This window comes from Vanessa cardui, chromosome 15, assembly GCF_905220365.1.
Source record: "Vanessa cardui chromosome 15, ilVanCard2.1, whole genome shotgun sequence".
Taxonomy (NCBI): Eukaryota; Metazoa; Arthropoda; class Insecta; order Lepidoptera; family Nymphalidae; genus Vanessa; species Vanessa cardui.
In genome coordinates, this window is record NC_061137.1 from 11,755,228 (window position 1) to 11,771,336 (window position 16,109).

General features: G+C 29.6%; 2 protein-coding genes across 2 annotated transcripts; one reads left to right on the plus strand and one right to left on the minus strand.

The window, feature by feature from the left end:
• The first annotated feature begins 2,359 nt into the window (after positions 1 to 2,359).
• On the plus strand, positions 2,360 to 11,612 carry LOC124535790 (ecdysteroid-regulated 16 kDa protein-like). The gene is made up of 4 exons (XM_047112138.1): positions 2,360 to 2,558; positions 9,241 to 9,354; positions 9,815 to 9,933; positions 10,644 to 11,612. Exons 1-4 carry the CDS (start codon positions 2,492 to 2,494, stop codon positions 10,782 to 10,784), a joined length of 441 nt encoding a protein of 146 aa, XP_046968094.1. The 5' UTR covers positions 2,360 to 2,491; the 3' UTR covers positions 10,785 to 11,612.
• Positions 11,613 to 13,395: 1,783 nt separating this feature from the next.
• LOC124535809 lies at positions 13,396 to 15,904 on the minus strand. The gene is made up of 3 exons (XM_047112168.1): positions 15,748 to 15,904; positions 15,045 to 15,526; positions 13,396 to 14,798 (listed from the first exon to the last, which is right to left on the minus strand). The coding sequence occupies exons 2-3, from the start codon at positions 15,515 to 15,517 to the stop codon at positions 13,964 to 13,966; spliced, it is 1,308 nt and encodes a 435-aa protein (XP_046968124.1). The 5' UTR covers positions 15,518 to 15,526; positions 15,748 to 15,904; the 3' UTR covers positions 13,396 to 13,963.
• Positions 15,905 to 16,109: the final 205 nt, after the last annotated feature.

The window sequence follows — 16,109 nt, forward strand, 5'->3', positions numbered from 1 at the left end:
TTCTAGAAGACACGGTCGCATCAAGAAGAAAAAGCTAGAGAGAAGAATTGTATCCCTCTTACATGTAAATCAGAACATTCATCAAATATTCCTTAAAATTGATTATAATACTTCAAAATAAAGTTTTAATTTAAAATTGCAATTATTCACACAAACCCTAAGTATCTATAACAAGTAACTAAAGATCCAAATACCATCATTAAAGGTTTAGTATATGTACACAAGCTTAAATTACGATGGGAAAATTGGTCGTAAAAGAAACAGGGAAAAATACGCGTTAAAAACCTTTGGAAGGGTCTACAGGGAACTTTGTTAAGTTGTATGATGATGTGATTTTATCCCTTATCTATACATAGGGCTGTTTTGGTCCCGCTGAAAAAAAACAGCTTAAATAATTGATAACTACAATTTACGACCGCAGACCTATTTTAAGGTTTTTAAAAGGTAAATTAACAATAATAAACTTTTATTGTATTGTACACCATCCAAGTATTTCAAACTTATAGTAATTTTATATGATAGCATATATGTATAAGCTAAAGTTATTTTGTTAATTAATTGTTAAAAGATAACTCTTGATATTAATTAATAACGTTCTTCTTTATTCAAATTAGGCAAAGAATATATTATAAAATTATCACAATGTTCCCAGTTCCAGCGTATTCAGCCGAGAGCAAGTTCAAATTCCCGCCAGTGTTTTCGTTCTTTTTATAATGTTGCCCACTTCAAAACCGTAGCGACAACATACGTATATATGAAACTCATAATAAAACACAACAAAACCATATTCTAATTTAATAGTTTTATTTCTGCTTACTTTGATTAAAGATGATTTCGAAATGACATATTTTGTATTATTTTTTTTAAACTAATATGTCAAACAATGATTAGTACTAGTAGACGTTGACAGAAAATTCGGCGCGCAACTAGCGCTGATAAATGACATAGAAAATAAATAGTTTTCATAGATATTATCGTTACAATATACCTTTTTACAAACTACATAATCGGTTTGTAATCAGAATGTGAGTTGTCTATGACAAGCTTTGATCAGGCACTATCAAAGCTAATACAAATTCATATGCATACATAATTACCCATCGTCCTTGCTATTTTAATAAATAATGAAAATTGCAAGAAAATACAGAAACATACAATTTCATACAACTTTATTCCTACTTACCTTTACCTTTTTTTACAATTGTATTGTCTACTAGTAGACGCCCGCGGTTTTGCTCGCTTTTTAGGGTATTGATTGTCATGTTCGCAAAAAAGTAGACCATCTCCTTTCTTCGAGTTCAACTTTGCTTCATACCAAATTTCCAGAAAGAGCAACAGACAGACAGACAAACAGAGCTACTTTGTCATTTATAATAATAATATATATGAATAATGAACAAATTTTCAAATATCAAATCAAAATTAAAGTCAATATTTTTTAAGTAAATAATTTATTAAATATATAAATATATTAAAACAAATCCTCCATTTTGCAAACCGGTTGATTATAATTTTTTTTAAGGATATATATCCATAAGGGTTATTTCTGGATTAATATTTAAAATAGCTAACACATTGCTCCCAACCTAGTTTTCGGCCTTGACTTAGAAAATGTTCGACATTGCAGCGTCTATTTTTGATCTGTCTAGACGATTTAAGCAGGAAGTTAATATTATGAAAATTTCGTAAATTGAATATTGTTTAGATGGTTTGTGGCTTTGACGCATACACATACACACAATACATCGCTATGGCCATCCATCTCGGACCTCACCAGCGTATATATCCGATTCGGCTAATTTCAAATGACATTATATAGAAGGAATTATAAAAACATTATCGCTAGATTAAAAATATGAAAAAACGACACGGATTTTTTTAACATTACTAACAAGACTTGTATCTAGGAAAAAAATCGAAATCAAACAAAAATATCACAATGAATCATTATTTTATCATTAGTAACCAAAATATTTGTTTACAAATCGTCCGTGATAGTTATTCGCATCGTGTCATTGCGATTTTCCTGAAACGTTGGCGTGGTTACAATATACTTCCGGTGGCGTCAAAGAGGATATGAAGTAACAGACACGACTTCGATACAGTTGCTGCCTTATGCAATAGACGTTTTTTTTTTTTAATTATGATTTAAGACTCAAACCTAACATTTTAATCTCTTTGGACAAACATTAAAAAAGAATATATTTCAAAAACGTGTTAACCCTTTACTACAATTCAATGTATAATTCCCTATCCTGTACATGACGTGATTAATTATTGTTTGAGTATTGTATCTTCTATTAGGACAAAATGAGAATGAAAAAAATAATTGTGATTATTTCAAATGTTATCTATTCTATGAACTGCGCGGGCGCGTTATAAAGAACCATATTATAAAGGACGCAACACACAGTCCATCCGCTAGGTCAGTCTGCCGCCAACGCGCGAGTCGAACTTACGTTAGCGCGCGAATTTACTCACGTCAAACAAAATGTTGTTTTTAATTACCGTTGCAGTGATACTGGCCAGTGCCCAAGCTAAATTTTACACGGACTGTGGTATGGGTTTGTTTGTTTTTTTAATTAAAAACATTTAATATTGATACACTAGCGATAATTTATAATTTGTTTACTATTAAAGTTAAATAAAATAAACATTCAATATATTTATTTGATAATTAATCGGCTGTATACGTTACGATTTATGTATTTGTTTGCCTTGATAAAATTACATAAAAGAAAACAAGCAAATGATTCATTCAATATAATATAGGCATTATTCTCGACGTGATTTTAATCAAATTAAAAATAATGTTTATGATTAATTAACCCTGGTATTGTCATATTGAAATGAAATAAAGGAATGTATTATTTCTGACGCGGTGCCATTGATAAAAAAGACAAAGGATTTCTCTTGTAACTTTATTTCGCTCTCAATCTCGGACTGTTTATTTATTGTAATGTGTTTGTTTGTACTTCGTATTTTTTTTTAGGATTTACATATACGTACTCTTTTGAAAACAATTGTGTTATTTTTCAAAAGATGAAATATGTGTTAATCTCCACATAGCTTTAATTAGCAAAAACTTGAAAAAAAAATATTAAAAAGTTATTGAGCAGATATAAGAGCAATATCGTTGAATGATAGCTTCATCTAGAAATACGAACATTCATATTGAACAGATACCATAATATACCTAAATGTACAATAATCGTATTTTTTACCAATAAACATACGCCTAACTACAGAGTAACATACCCTCCGATTTAGATTACGCCCATTAAAATATAATACAATATTATGATAAGAACATTCTATTAAAAAGATTATAGCTCACATTTGTTTTAGTCGTGGGCTTTAATTAGATAGATTTATATTATTTTGTTTATTTGCTATCTGATTTAAATATATTTTAGGTTATAAAATGTAAACATGAAATATTTTGACATTTTATGAATAAACTAGCAACACTTCGGCTTCATATTGCAATTTAACATTAAAAAAAATGATATATGATATTATATAAACATATTTTTATAATATAAAAGAGCAACCATTGAGTTTCTTGACATTTCTGTGTCCGCAGGTAGGTAGTTTTAAATTAAATGTAACTTGTAATTTGTTTTTGCTTTGAAAATCATATGAAATTTCAAAAGTCAATCGTTCAAGCATTATTTATATGGTATTAATCTAAATTTATTGCATATTAAAACTCTAATACCATATTATATTAAATCATATATTTAAGAACATAACATAATAATATGTATATATTACAACAAAAGGGTCAAGTCTGTAAGCTATCGTATTAATTCCGATAACTCTTAATATTTAAAAAACAATAATTATCAAAATTAATGATTACTTTATAAAGCTAACTGGTTAATAGGTACCTATAGATTAGAAGATATTTTGTCAATTATATTTAACCTCGCTGAACTGTAATCAAACCATAACTAACGTTATTAGAATAACATTAAGCTAATCTCCGAATTCCTATTGTTATTCGTGCGTAGCCGAACGTAATATAATCATTTTGCATTCAATGTACAAAAAACGATAGATGTATGAATTTTTTTTTATTCATATCTCGTGATAAAGGAGTAACACCTTACAGCCTATTGTAAATTTGACAATGCAACCTATTTTGTTTATAATATGTATTGCTATATTTTTAAGCCTATAATTCCCATATAATATATAACACGTATTTCGTGTTTATTAAAATTGTATGAATATAATACGTAATTGTTATCATTATGCATAACTGTTGTATGCATGCTTCATATTCGTATATAAATTATGCATTAATTGCATTCAATATTAATAATCTTTTAGAAAAGTCGATATTTTTAATTCTTGCGACCAAAATTATGGGAGACAAGACATACCTTTTTGGCCAAACGTCAAAACGACGTTTACTTCAAATCTATGAAATATTTCCTACCGATAACATAACTTAAACATCATTGGATAATAACAATAAAGCCGCATCTATCTGAAATTAGTAATAGCCATAAGAACTAAACAATTACGAGAATTTAATAAAAACCTTAATACTATGTGTGATTATTATCTATACACATAATAAAAATTGGAGTGTCTTATATATAAAATAGCCCGTTTTTACTCAATGCATATGCATATGTATACACGGTACATATATGAAAATAACATTTTTTACTATTTTTATCTGTCTGTCTGTATGTCTGTTCCGGGTAATCTCTGGAACAGCTGGACCGATGTTGACGGGGCTTTCACTGGGGATAACTGATATAATAAAGAGGAACTTAGGCTACAATAGTTTGTTTTTCTTTTAATTCAAACGCGTACTAGGTCGCTGGCACAGCTCGTTAGCTATGTAAGTCACTTGTCACAAATATTATAATAATCCCATATATTATCTGTAATTTCCTTATTGTATACTATTATGCGTCTCAACTGAAAACTAAAAATAGTCTATTATGAATTTGCGTAAGTAGTTAAAAAATAGTAATTGTCTATTAGATCATTTCATTGTCTTTGATAAGATTTATTGTTCACGTCAGAAGGCTATGTATGCGTAACATCGTATTATACACACTTTTGTATTAAATTAGATGTTAAATACTAATGACTGAATAGAGAAATAGGGGAATTATCCTTCAAAACATCCTTCTTTTAATTAAACTGACATAATACAATCATGTATAATAACTTATTTCTTGAAGAAAGTGACAGGAACTATAGACTATTCCAATCGGTGCAGGAATTAAGAGAAACAAACCTTAAATTTACGTATATCATGTGATTTGGTAATAACTCAGCTATATAGTACACTACTGACAGTTTATGACTATATATCTTTATTTATAATATAACACTTACACTAAACTACGTATATCAACTTTCATATTGGTTCCGAAATTCCGATAACGGTGTCGTCGATATTTAAAACGCAAGCACTGAGCGATCAATATAGCTATTATATGTCTATATAATTTTTCAGTCCAAAATTTCTTCATAACAGACAATAAGCATTTCTTTGAGTAAGACTTTTAATTTTAAGTACCGAAAATATTGCAGTGTTGCAATAATAAATAAATTAATACAGGACATCAATTTAACTGCGCAATCGTAAGACTTTGTTCTTGTCAGTAATGAGTAAAGCGACGGTGACGCAAATTGTAGGTATGACTTTCCTTAAGATTGAAATAACAATATCATTAAAATCACACTAAACGCTTGAAATTAAAACTAAACATTTTTTTAATATGTACAAAATATAATTCTGCTCATACAGAATACACAATAAAAGCATTTATTATTCATGAATCAAAAACTTAAAATCAATACTATTTTTACGATTATATGAGATTGAGTATAATATTTTATTAATAATACAATTAGGTACCTACATCCGAAAGTTTCAAAACGGACATACAAAGCCAACAAAAACGAAGTATTCTTGTTTCCGAAATCTAAAGATAAACTTACAAATAATGTTACACCTTATATTTGATGAAATTGGATCCCTATTACTTCAAAGAAAGTAAAAAAATATTTTTTATTTGTAAGAGGCAGGCGGACTAACAAATGACAATGTAGTCACAGTCGTCGTAAACTATCGGGAGATGAAGTGGTGTAAATAGGGCGGTGCCATCGGTGCCCAGGCACAGGGACTCTCGTGGGCGCAAGAATAGACAAGCTCGGCAGAACTATTGTTTTTTCGTTTTGCTCTTGTTAAGATTCCGCTGAGCCCCTAGTACTTGATTCGAATACAAACATACTTACATGCTAGTATCATTAAAAACATACATCGCACCAAATTTTTTTGGCAGGCTGTGTTTAGTGTTTATCGTTAATGGTCCACGCATTTGTGTAGTTGTGCAGTAGTGAACCTGCGGTTAAATTTTAGTGAGTCAGTAAAATATGGCGTAGTTATAGAAGATCGCACAAGGCGCAGAAAACGAAAATTACGACGACGTAGCTGTAGCTAGTGACGTAGTCATTTCAAACAGGCAAGCAGGTAAACCGTTGAGATATAAACGTTGATTAATACACGCACATTGTAAAATGTACATATATTAGGTACCTATACATTATTTTCCCAAACCGAAAACCAAAATTTTAACGTGAAATACCATAACTGCGACAGACAATTTTAGGGTTAAAGGTCACTAAGCATATTAAATGGTTATTATTTATTTCTGACCCAAAAGAATATTTCCGGGGCTGCGCAATAAAGATTTGCTGTTGACATTTTATTTGAAAAGGATTCTTAATTTTTTTTTTTGTTTATAAAGAAAAAAGTAATTTGAATTTGAATTTTGTTCCAAAATAAATAAAATAATCTATGGTTAATAAATGAATTGTATTCATATTGTTAGATAGATATAGTCATTACTCATTACAGACTCAACGAACATACTATCTTAGTTCCTAAGACTGCTGGCACATTGATTGATGAAATTAGTTTAAAAAATAAATAATCTTAAACAATTAATTTTTACACATTACTTTGTTATGTTTTAGTTTTATAATTATAAACAACTAAAGAGTTGATAATGAAATACGTAAACATGTAAATAAAAGTTTACTTTTATCTTATACAACATTGCTTTTGTTATACAAACAATATTAACGTGTGATAATAAAATAAATAATCGACAACTTAATAATGTAGAATATAAATATCATCATGAACAGCTAAAATTAAAAAAGAAAAAAAAATTAAGCGGTCAAAAATATTGGAGTTAAGATGCATTAAAAATTTTAAAAAAAGATGAATAAACAAAATAAACTGTTTGTCAATATATTTAATAATTAAACTGTTGTCTAGTGCGAAAAGGGCCAAATATTTTTTGCTAAATGCGAATTCGGTATTTTAATCTTTAAAAGACATTGTGTCATATAATCGTCATCATCATGAGCAGCCTGTAAATTTCCCACTGTAGCTATTCCACCACGCTTTTCCAATGCTGGTTGGTGGAATACACATGTGTCAGAATTTCTAATAAATTAGACACATGCAGGTTTCCTCACGATGTTTTCCTTGACCGCCGAGCACGAGATTAATTGTAAACACAAATTAAGCACATGAATATTCAGTGATGCTTGCCTGGGTTTGAAACCACAATCATCGGTTAAAATGCACGCGTCTAACCACTGGGCCATCTCGGCTCTTTGCTATTATGCTGATTGTATTTCATAAAATACAACCAGCATATGTTCATCAATACGACTTGAATTACCAAAAGTAAGGATTATGAAATTGGCCTTTTTAGTATCAAGCCTTGTTTAATTCGTTATTTAAGCGCTCTAAAATTTATCATTCAATGTCATTAGAAAATTTAACTTACTAATTCATGGAACACACTAAATCCAACCATTATAATGAACCCTTCATCTACTTTTCATAAATGAACTTTGCTCATAAAACTTTAAAAACTTTGATATATGACGGGTATGAAAAGTTAATGAAATTGGAAACAAGTTAAAAAATAAGTATGAAACTAAAATTTACGCAAATACTTTACTTACGAACAATATACATTATACTCAGTTAAAGTAACAATATATATTTACACAACTTATTTATAATTTTAATTTACATTTGTGTTTATGCATAAAATAGTCCTTTCGTGGGCACATGGGCACGTAACGATGCCTACGCTCTAGTTGAAAATAAGTATGTCTGTTGGTCTGTCAAGGCCAATCCACTAAACCGAATTTGATGGAATTTGTTATAAAACAAACTTGAACCCTTATGGCATCACCTAATTACGAAACCCTGAAATGCGTATTTATGAAAAAAGTCCCTATTCAAGCTTCTTTTGGGGCGTGCATCAATGTACTGTGAATATCCTAACACTCTATCTCTGAAAGTATTAAAATAAAGATATAAAAACTATATTTAACCTGTATATATACATACTTTAAGAACTTATTAATTCAATCAGTCGTAACGGTTCAATTTAAATATAGTATTATATAACTATAAGATATTCTTAAGATATTCTATTACTATTTAACTATAAGATATTAATCACCCAGATCCTGCTATAGATAAAAATTCAGTTTTACTATTCCAGACTTATTATTCGTACAATGACGTAGAACATATGTATATACTCATGTACTATACACGTGCGATGTTCTGCGAAAACAAGCTACAAATTAAATGACCCTTGAATATTATTATTTAAAAATAAACTTTATCGTCTACATCATAAAATTGAAATTAGTCCGCTAGCCGTAACAATGACTAATAGTAATTGCATTGTGTAATACTGTATGTCTACAAAGACCGCGTTAATCGTGTAATCTTTTTAGATTTGTGACGGAACAAACAATTTTATACATTCTATAGAGGAATTAATAATTATACTTAATTAGATATGCAATTTTTATATCTAGGGATGTGTAGTCTTATAATCTAGGGCAGTGTTGCCAACTTTATTTTTTGGAAGATACCGTACCATAAAAGATCGTATTTAGCCAATATTATAATATCTATTCATATTCTATAACTATATATTATAACGTACTGAGAGTTAGACTTACTTATGATTATGGGTATTGAATATTGAATTTTGAAAAGATCGTATGTTTTGCGTACGATTTCGATTACACGATCGAATATCGTACAAGAGCCAAAAAGGTCGTATAAATACGATTTTGAAACGTACGGTTGGCAACACTGATCTAGGCATTAATTAATTGATATATTAATCTTGATTGTAAATAATTTAATTTCAGGTTCAAAACTAGCGACAGTTCAAAAAGTGGAGATCAGTGGGTGTGCTGAAGAAGCCAAGGAGTGCATACTGAGGAGGAACACTAATGTGTCTATTTCCATAGACTTTACGCCCAGTGAGTTTCTTCACTACATATTATAAAGTCCCCCGACCGTGTTTGTCTGTCTGTATGTTCGCCATAAACTACAAAACTACTGAACGGATTTTCATGATGTTTTCACGAACAGACAGAGGGATTCATAAAGAAGGTTTAAGTATATAATTTGTTAAGGTTTTTGTGTAAAGTTGAAATAGAACGATAATTGTTAAAAATGTCGGTGAAAAGCAACAATTTTTTTTTAAATAAATAAGGAGTAATAAATATTTAAAAAAAGACTTACGTCCCCCGTGCGAAGTCGGGACGGGCCGCTTGTAATACATATTTCAATCACAGAATTTGACCATCGACTAAAACCATGAACGTGAATTCTGAATAAGATATTTGTTTTTATTATATAGAGTTTTCTGTATATTTCTGAAGTAACCTTCATTTTCCATTCAATGACTAATAATCATTGATTTTTATTCCTTTACAGCTGTGGACGCGAAGAGTTTGGAGACTGTAGTCCACGGTATAATAATGAACCTGCCTGTTCCCTTTCCACTGCCTCAACCAGACGCTTGCAAGGATAGCGGACTAGTTTGTCCAATCAAGGTAATTTAATCTGTGCAATTATTTTTAATTATTTATTCATTGATTTTAAAACGATTGTTCTTTTTAAGAACCTAGGTGGCCAGATGTTATCGTTAAGAGGAGACGTGATCTTTATCCAGTAGTGCATTTACAAGCTGTTGCCCCCATTTCTACGTTTTTAGTAATCTACCATTTAACTGTACCATACAGAAAATAGGCTATTTGACTGGTTTTTAAAATCCATTTTATATTATTTAATAGAGGTTAAGGAACCCAGTAAAAATGTTGTTGTGTTGTGTTTTTTTTTTTATTTCTAGTACATTTTTACCAAAAATATCACATTAAAAATTCCATATTTAAATCTCTACTACGAAAACGCTACTAGGACAATATGGCGCGGCAATGGGGTCGGTGACGTCACTTGCCTGTATTTTAATATGTTGTAATACATATAGAAGACTAGCAAGGTGACTTCATTATAAACCCGGCCAATCAGGACCGTTTTGTGTCACGTGACAAAAGTATAAAATAATGCAATTTTATTTATGGAGTTTTTAATAAATTAGAGTATTATTTTTAAACTCTTAATATGTACTGATTACAATAATTGATACTTTATTTTTCGCATTGTCAAATAGCCTATTATGTTACTGTTGCAATTCTTTTATAAGTTTTAGGATCAAAGTAAAAACGAGACTAGCAAATTAATTTTGATAAATTTTGATTTACAGTCAGGCGAGAAAGTATCCTACAAATCATCGATGCCCATACTCAAATCTTACCCCAAAGTGAAGGTGGGAGTCAAGTGGGAAATGAAGAATGATGATGAAGAAGACTTGATCTGCGTGATCATTGAAGCCAAAATTAACTAAATAATAAAACTCTAGCTAGTATTTACTTTATTATAACAGTTTTTATTAGTAAAATAAAATAAATACATCTAATACTTTACAATAAGGAATTATTGAGATTGAATATAATTTAAAAAGCAACCTCTAAAAACAATATATATTCTCTTACATATATAAACAATATATTTTTGGCAGATTGTGATATTTCTTTGTCATTTTTTTTTTCGTTCTTTTATAACTTTTACATAGAAACTTATTTCATTCGCATGAGACTTTGGACGGGTTGCTAGTATTCCTATAAAACACTTAGATATTGCAATTAATTCTGATAAAGCACTGAATGCTAAAAATAGTACTTAGCCTTTCAGTAGGACAATATGTAAACAAGACAATAAGTCTTGACAATTGTTTAAATGTCCGGATAATATGATAAAATGTCAGATGTCAACCTACCTTTATTTTAGAATACTTGTGCCGTTTTAGTTTACTTAGGTTAAGTTATTATTAATATTCAATACTTGATACACTGTTTAGTTTCAAAATGTAAGTTTTTTTTATCATCTCGACCGAACGAAGTACTCTTGTCTTCTCCGTCCTATGTAAAATTTAAATTTAAAAAAATATCTACCTGCACATAGCTACCTACTTCAATCAAAATTATTTTCAATTTAATGTATAATGCCAGTAGAATTATATTAAACAATTGTCAATAAAATAAATTTTACCTAAAAATAAGTAAATTAAATTAAATGTCGCCCTTGCTTATGTTTAGTTTTAACAGTTTGTTATTGTAATAATAAGACAAATGAATCAAAATAAAACTTTAACTGAGAAAAACCAGTGCAATTATTAGCTTTTTTTCTTTAACTTATTTTAAGGCATTTTATTTTATGGAATAGGTTGGCGGACGAGCATCTGGGCCACCTGATGGTAAGTGGTCACCATCACCCATAGACAATGACGCCGTAAGAAATATTAAATATTCCTTGCAGCGTCAATGTGCCACCGACCTTGGGAACTAAGATGCTATGTCCCTTGTGCCTGTAGTTTCACTGGCTCACTCACCATTCAAACCGGAACACAACAATACTGCGTACTGTTGTTTAGCGGTAGAATATCTGATGAGTGGAAGGTACCTACCCAGGCGGGCTTGCACAAAGCCCTACCACCAAGCATTTCTTATTTAAATATGTTTTGAGTTGGTCTATCGTGCAGACTTAATGTTTGATAATAATTAATAACTTATTGACCATAGAGTGAGACCCATCTGGGTAAATACCACCCATTTATACTCTACCAAACAGCAATACTTAGTATTGTCATCACGTTTTTTATACTTTACAACAGCCAGTCAGTTTCCCTTTTTATAAATTTTACTTTAATACATTTTGACGTTTTATATTATTACTCATAGATATTACGTAGACGTGATATCTTAGTTCGTAAATGGCTCATAGCAATGTATGGAATGATTCTTACATTACTAATGTCTTTGCATGATGATAATACGATCAGGTAACCCATAGTTAGTTTGCCTACAATTTTTAAATAACAAAAGTAAATTAAATGTTTATCACTTGCAATTGTTAGCATAGTCAAATTAAATTTGACGAATATTTTAATGAAACAAAGTTGATACTTTATAAAATTTATTTGTCACTTATTTCAAATTTATAAAAATAAACTTTAGTGTCAGCCTTATGCTACTTACTGCTATTTGAAATGCCAACGGTTATGTTGAGTCATAAATATATTTTGACTAGTGTTCTTTTAATCCATATATAAAATAAATTTTCAAACAAAAAGGTTTCATAAACATTTAAACTTTAGTCAATATTGCCAGATACAAAAAAAATAGTATAATAATTAAAATGTGCCCAAAATGTTGTCATATCATTTTTTATCAAATCTGTAAACTTTTGATGGCAGATTTGATTATTTTTTTAATTTATGTATATGTATATATAATTTATATTTTAAAATTACATCCGAAATGCAGCATTGATAGAAATTTAATGAAGGTAAATATAAAAAAATATTATTAAAGTACAAAACAACAATATTGCAATTCCATAAATTCCTAACTATGTAATAACTGTTTTCATATTAATAACCTCATTTTAAGTATTCAATCTAATAAAGATGAACTTATATTAAAAAATAATTAAAAATGTTAATTGAATACTTCATCCACCATCTTAAAAGTGCATTTCCTCTGAAATAGCTAATAATTTTTGCATCTTCATTATCCAAAAATATTTCATATAAAGCTGTCACAAAATCAATTGAATGACATAGACACAGATGTTGTCAATGTTTCGATATAAGGATGCAGCAAAGATTTCCTCCTAACGAACTACAGCCAATGGTGAATATTCTCAAAGGAGATTGGCCGGATGGCCACTCAGTTGAACAGAATAGCTAACATAAGTACAAATTATATCCCCTATTCATAATCAATGGTTAAACAAGGGCTATACGAACCGAAACGTATAGAGACAGACTTGACGACTTAAACTTTCTTCTGAGACTACATTAAATTAAATTTTAATATCCAGACTTCAGATTCAGTATTTCTCGCTCCGAGGATTGAATCGAGTATATCATCTGGATATATTGCTTCATAGCTATTACTTCATACATACACAATACATACAATGAGATGGTCAAATAGCTTGAAAAGCCATATATAATATGTTGTCTGCATCTTCATCTATGGATAATGATCTATTATTTCATCTGTAAGAGTGGTTAATTCCTACTATGGTTTATGCCAGGTATGGACGTACTCATATCTTGGGCCTATATTTCTCTCGAATTTATAGCTATTAATTTAAGTGTAAATTTTTATAGAAAAATAACTATTAAAGATATTAAGTACATAAGTAGTAAACCATGCATAAAAATAATAGAGAAAAATAATTCAAATATGCCTAGTAAGGCTCTACTTAACTTCAATACTTTTGCTGTAAAGCAATTTGCCAATATCCATCAAGTAGATAAAATTATGAAATAGAATATTTCAAGATTGACAAAACCTAGAAATATTAGATATCATATAAATATGATAGCCAATAGTAATTATCATTGGCTATCTATTATATTGACTGTTAAAATATGTTGTGCTTCAGGTTTGCTGCTGGTAAGAAATCTTTTCATAAATTGTGAGCTGTCAAATTCAAGTGAGGCCATAAAATGTATCATTTTTTCTTTATAGATCCTTTGCATCTACAACAAAGCTGCTGGCCAGTCTTATCTTTCTTAAAGTGTATATTAAATTCTTGTTTAAATATCTTTCTATACATGGACTCTTTGACAGGAACTATATTTTCTTTATCACATTCCGTGACATACATATTATACATTTGTTTAATACTTAAGTTACATTCTAAATATTGCTTCTTTCTAGAAAACTGTTTAATTGGTTTTGAGTCAACTGTGCTAAATGACATAATGTGTTTCCTGACTCTGTCTTTTATTTCTGAGGGGAGGGAATGTGTGCTCGCTTCAGACAAACCTCTACCATCAGGTTTCGGTAGATTCATATCTGATTTACTTAAATGTACATTGTAAACTGGTTTCTGAGATATTGCTAAAGTACCCAAGTAGAAATTTTTACAAACTGTGTATCTTACTGCTCTCACTAAAAAGAAATATTTAAATGAATATTTTCGTTTGTGATCACTATCTAAAATTTTATTGTGTTTTACATAATTCCTTTCCGTTGTATTAAGCAGAAAATGTTTTTTCTCATTTGCATTTAAAGAATAGAATGCATTAAATATGTGTTGCCGATCTATGTCATTTATTCTTTCATTACATTTGTATCTGCATGACTTTAAACAGTCTTTAGTATTGCGTACTTGTCTCTCGGGTACATATTTTCCTCTTCTGCTTATGTAGGCTTCACCTCGTTGATGTTTCATTTTACGTACATTGCAAGCCCATTTGCTGGGATTAGGAATCTGACTGCGAGCACGCTTTTTCATAGACACTATCTCCACTTCTATCTGATTGCTATTTTCATTCTTACAACTGTAATTGATAAAATAATAAAATCTTAACAAAATTTTGAAAGAAAAAAGTAAATTAAATAAGCTGTCATGACCTACACTAACTCTACAAATTCAATGTTTTATTGATTTAAAAAATATCATTCTGTTGTATATTTCAAATGAAATTACAAGTAAAGTTGAGTAATGAACTTGAACTAATAAAAGATAATTGTGTAACATACTAATAACTAGATAGGCTTATTTTGAGATAATAAGTTCAACTTACTCAATTTGCTTTTCATTTACAACCTGAACCTCAGGCTCAACCTTAGCAATTACACATTGCGCATCCTTCAAAAATGTTTCATACTGGCTGTAGTATTGTTGCTGTAGATTATTTGTGATTATATGCTGCTTAAACATCGGCACTTGCGGCAGAATCACATGAGAAGTTATTTGCAGCTGCTGCGACATATCTGCTCCTTGTAAAACCTGTGATTGCATTTGAGTTTGCAAAGGTTGTACATTCTGCAAATGTATCTGCTGACACGACATCACAGTTTGGTTCTGTGATATGAGATGCTGATTGTGTATATCATGAATGTGTGATGATACTGGTATGTGTAAAGATTCGGAAGTAATTGTTTGTTGGTATGAAAGTTTTCCTTGTGAATGTAGCGAAGGGTGAATAGATACTGACGGTGGATATACTTGTACGATATGAGGCAAACTCGCCGGTATTGTTTGAATTTGGTCCATTGTTGATATCTGAAAATTTTATGTATCACAACAATTGATTAACTTTTATTTATTATATGTTCGAATATTTGGTTTAAAGCGTTTCGTCTAAAAATATAGTTTTAAGTTGAAAATTACAAAAAAAATGATTTTATAACGAATGTAAAATATATGTGATTTAATAACAATATTTTAATAGACATTCATTAAATAAGGTTCAAAGCTTTGTGTGAAATATACTTTTGAAGTACCTTTTAATGTTTTTAAAGTATCAGTAACAGTAAATATACTTATCGTATAAAAGACACTTATTGTTTTATTTACAAAACTTATCTCTACTTTGCTAAAGTTCCATCTCAAAGCAAAACAAAACAATATGGCGGATACTTATGGAAAACCGTAAATGTCATTAAATAAAACAAATGTTGCCATTAAAATTTCAATTAAAAAACCGGTAAAACTAATTTCACAATCTAAATTAATTGCAAACGAATAAAATTGAAATATAAAACTAATACCAAATATACACGTACAGATTAGTTAGTATATTAAAAAAAAGAAACTTAGATTTTTCATTATTTCATTAAAAAAACTGACCCACTTAATAATTTCA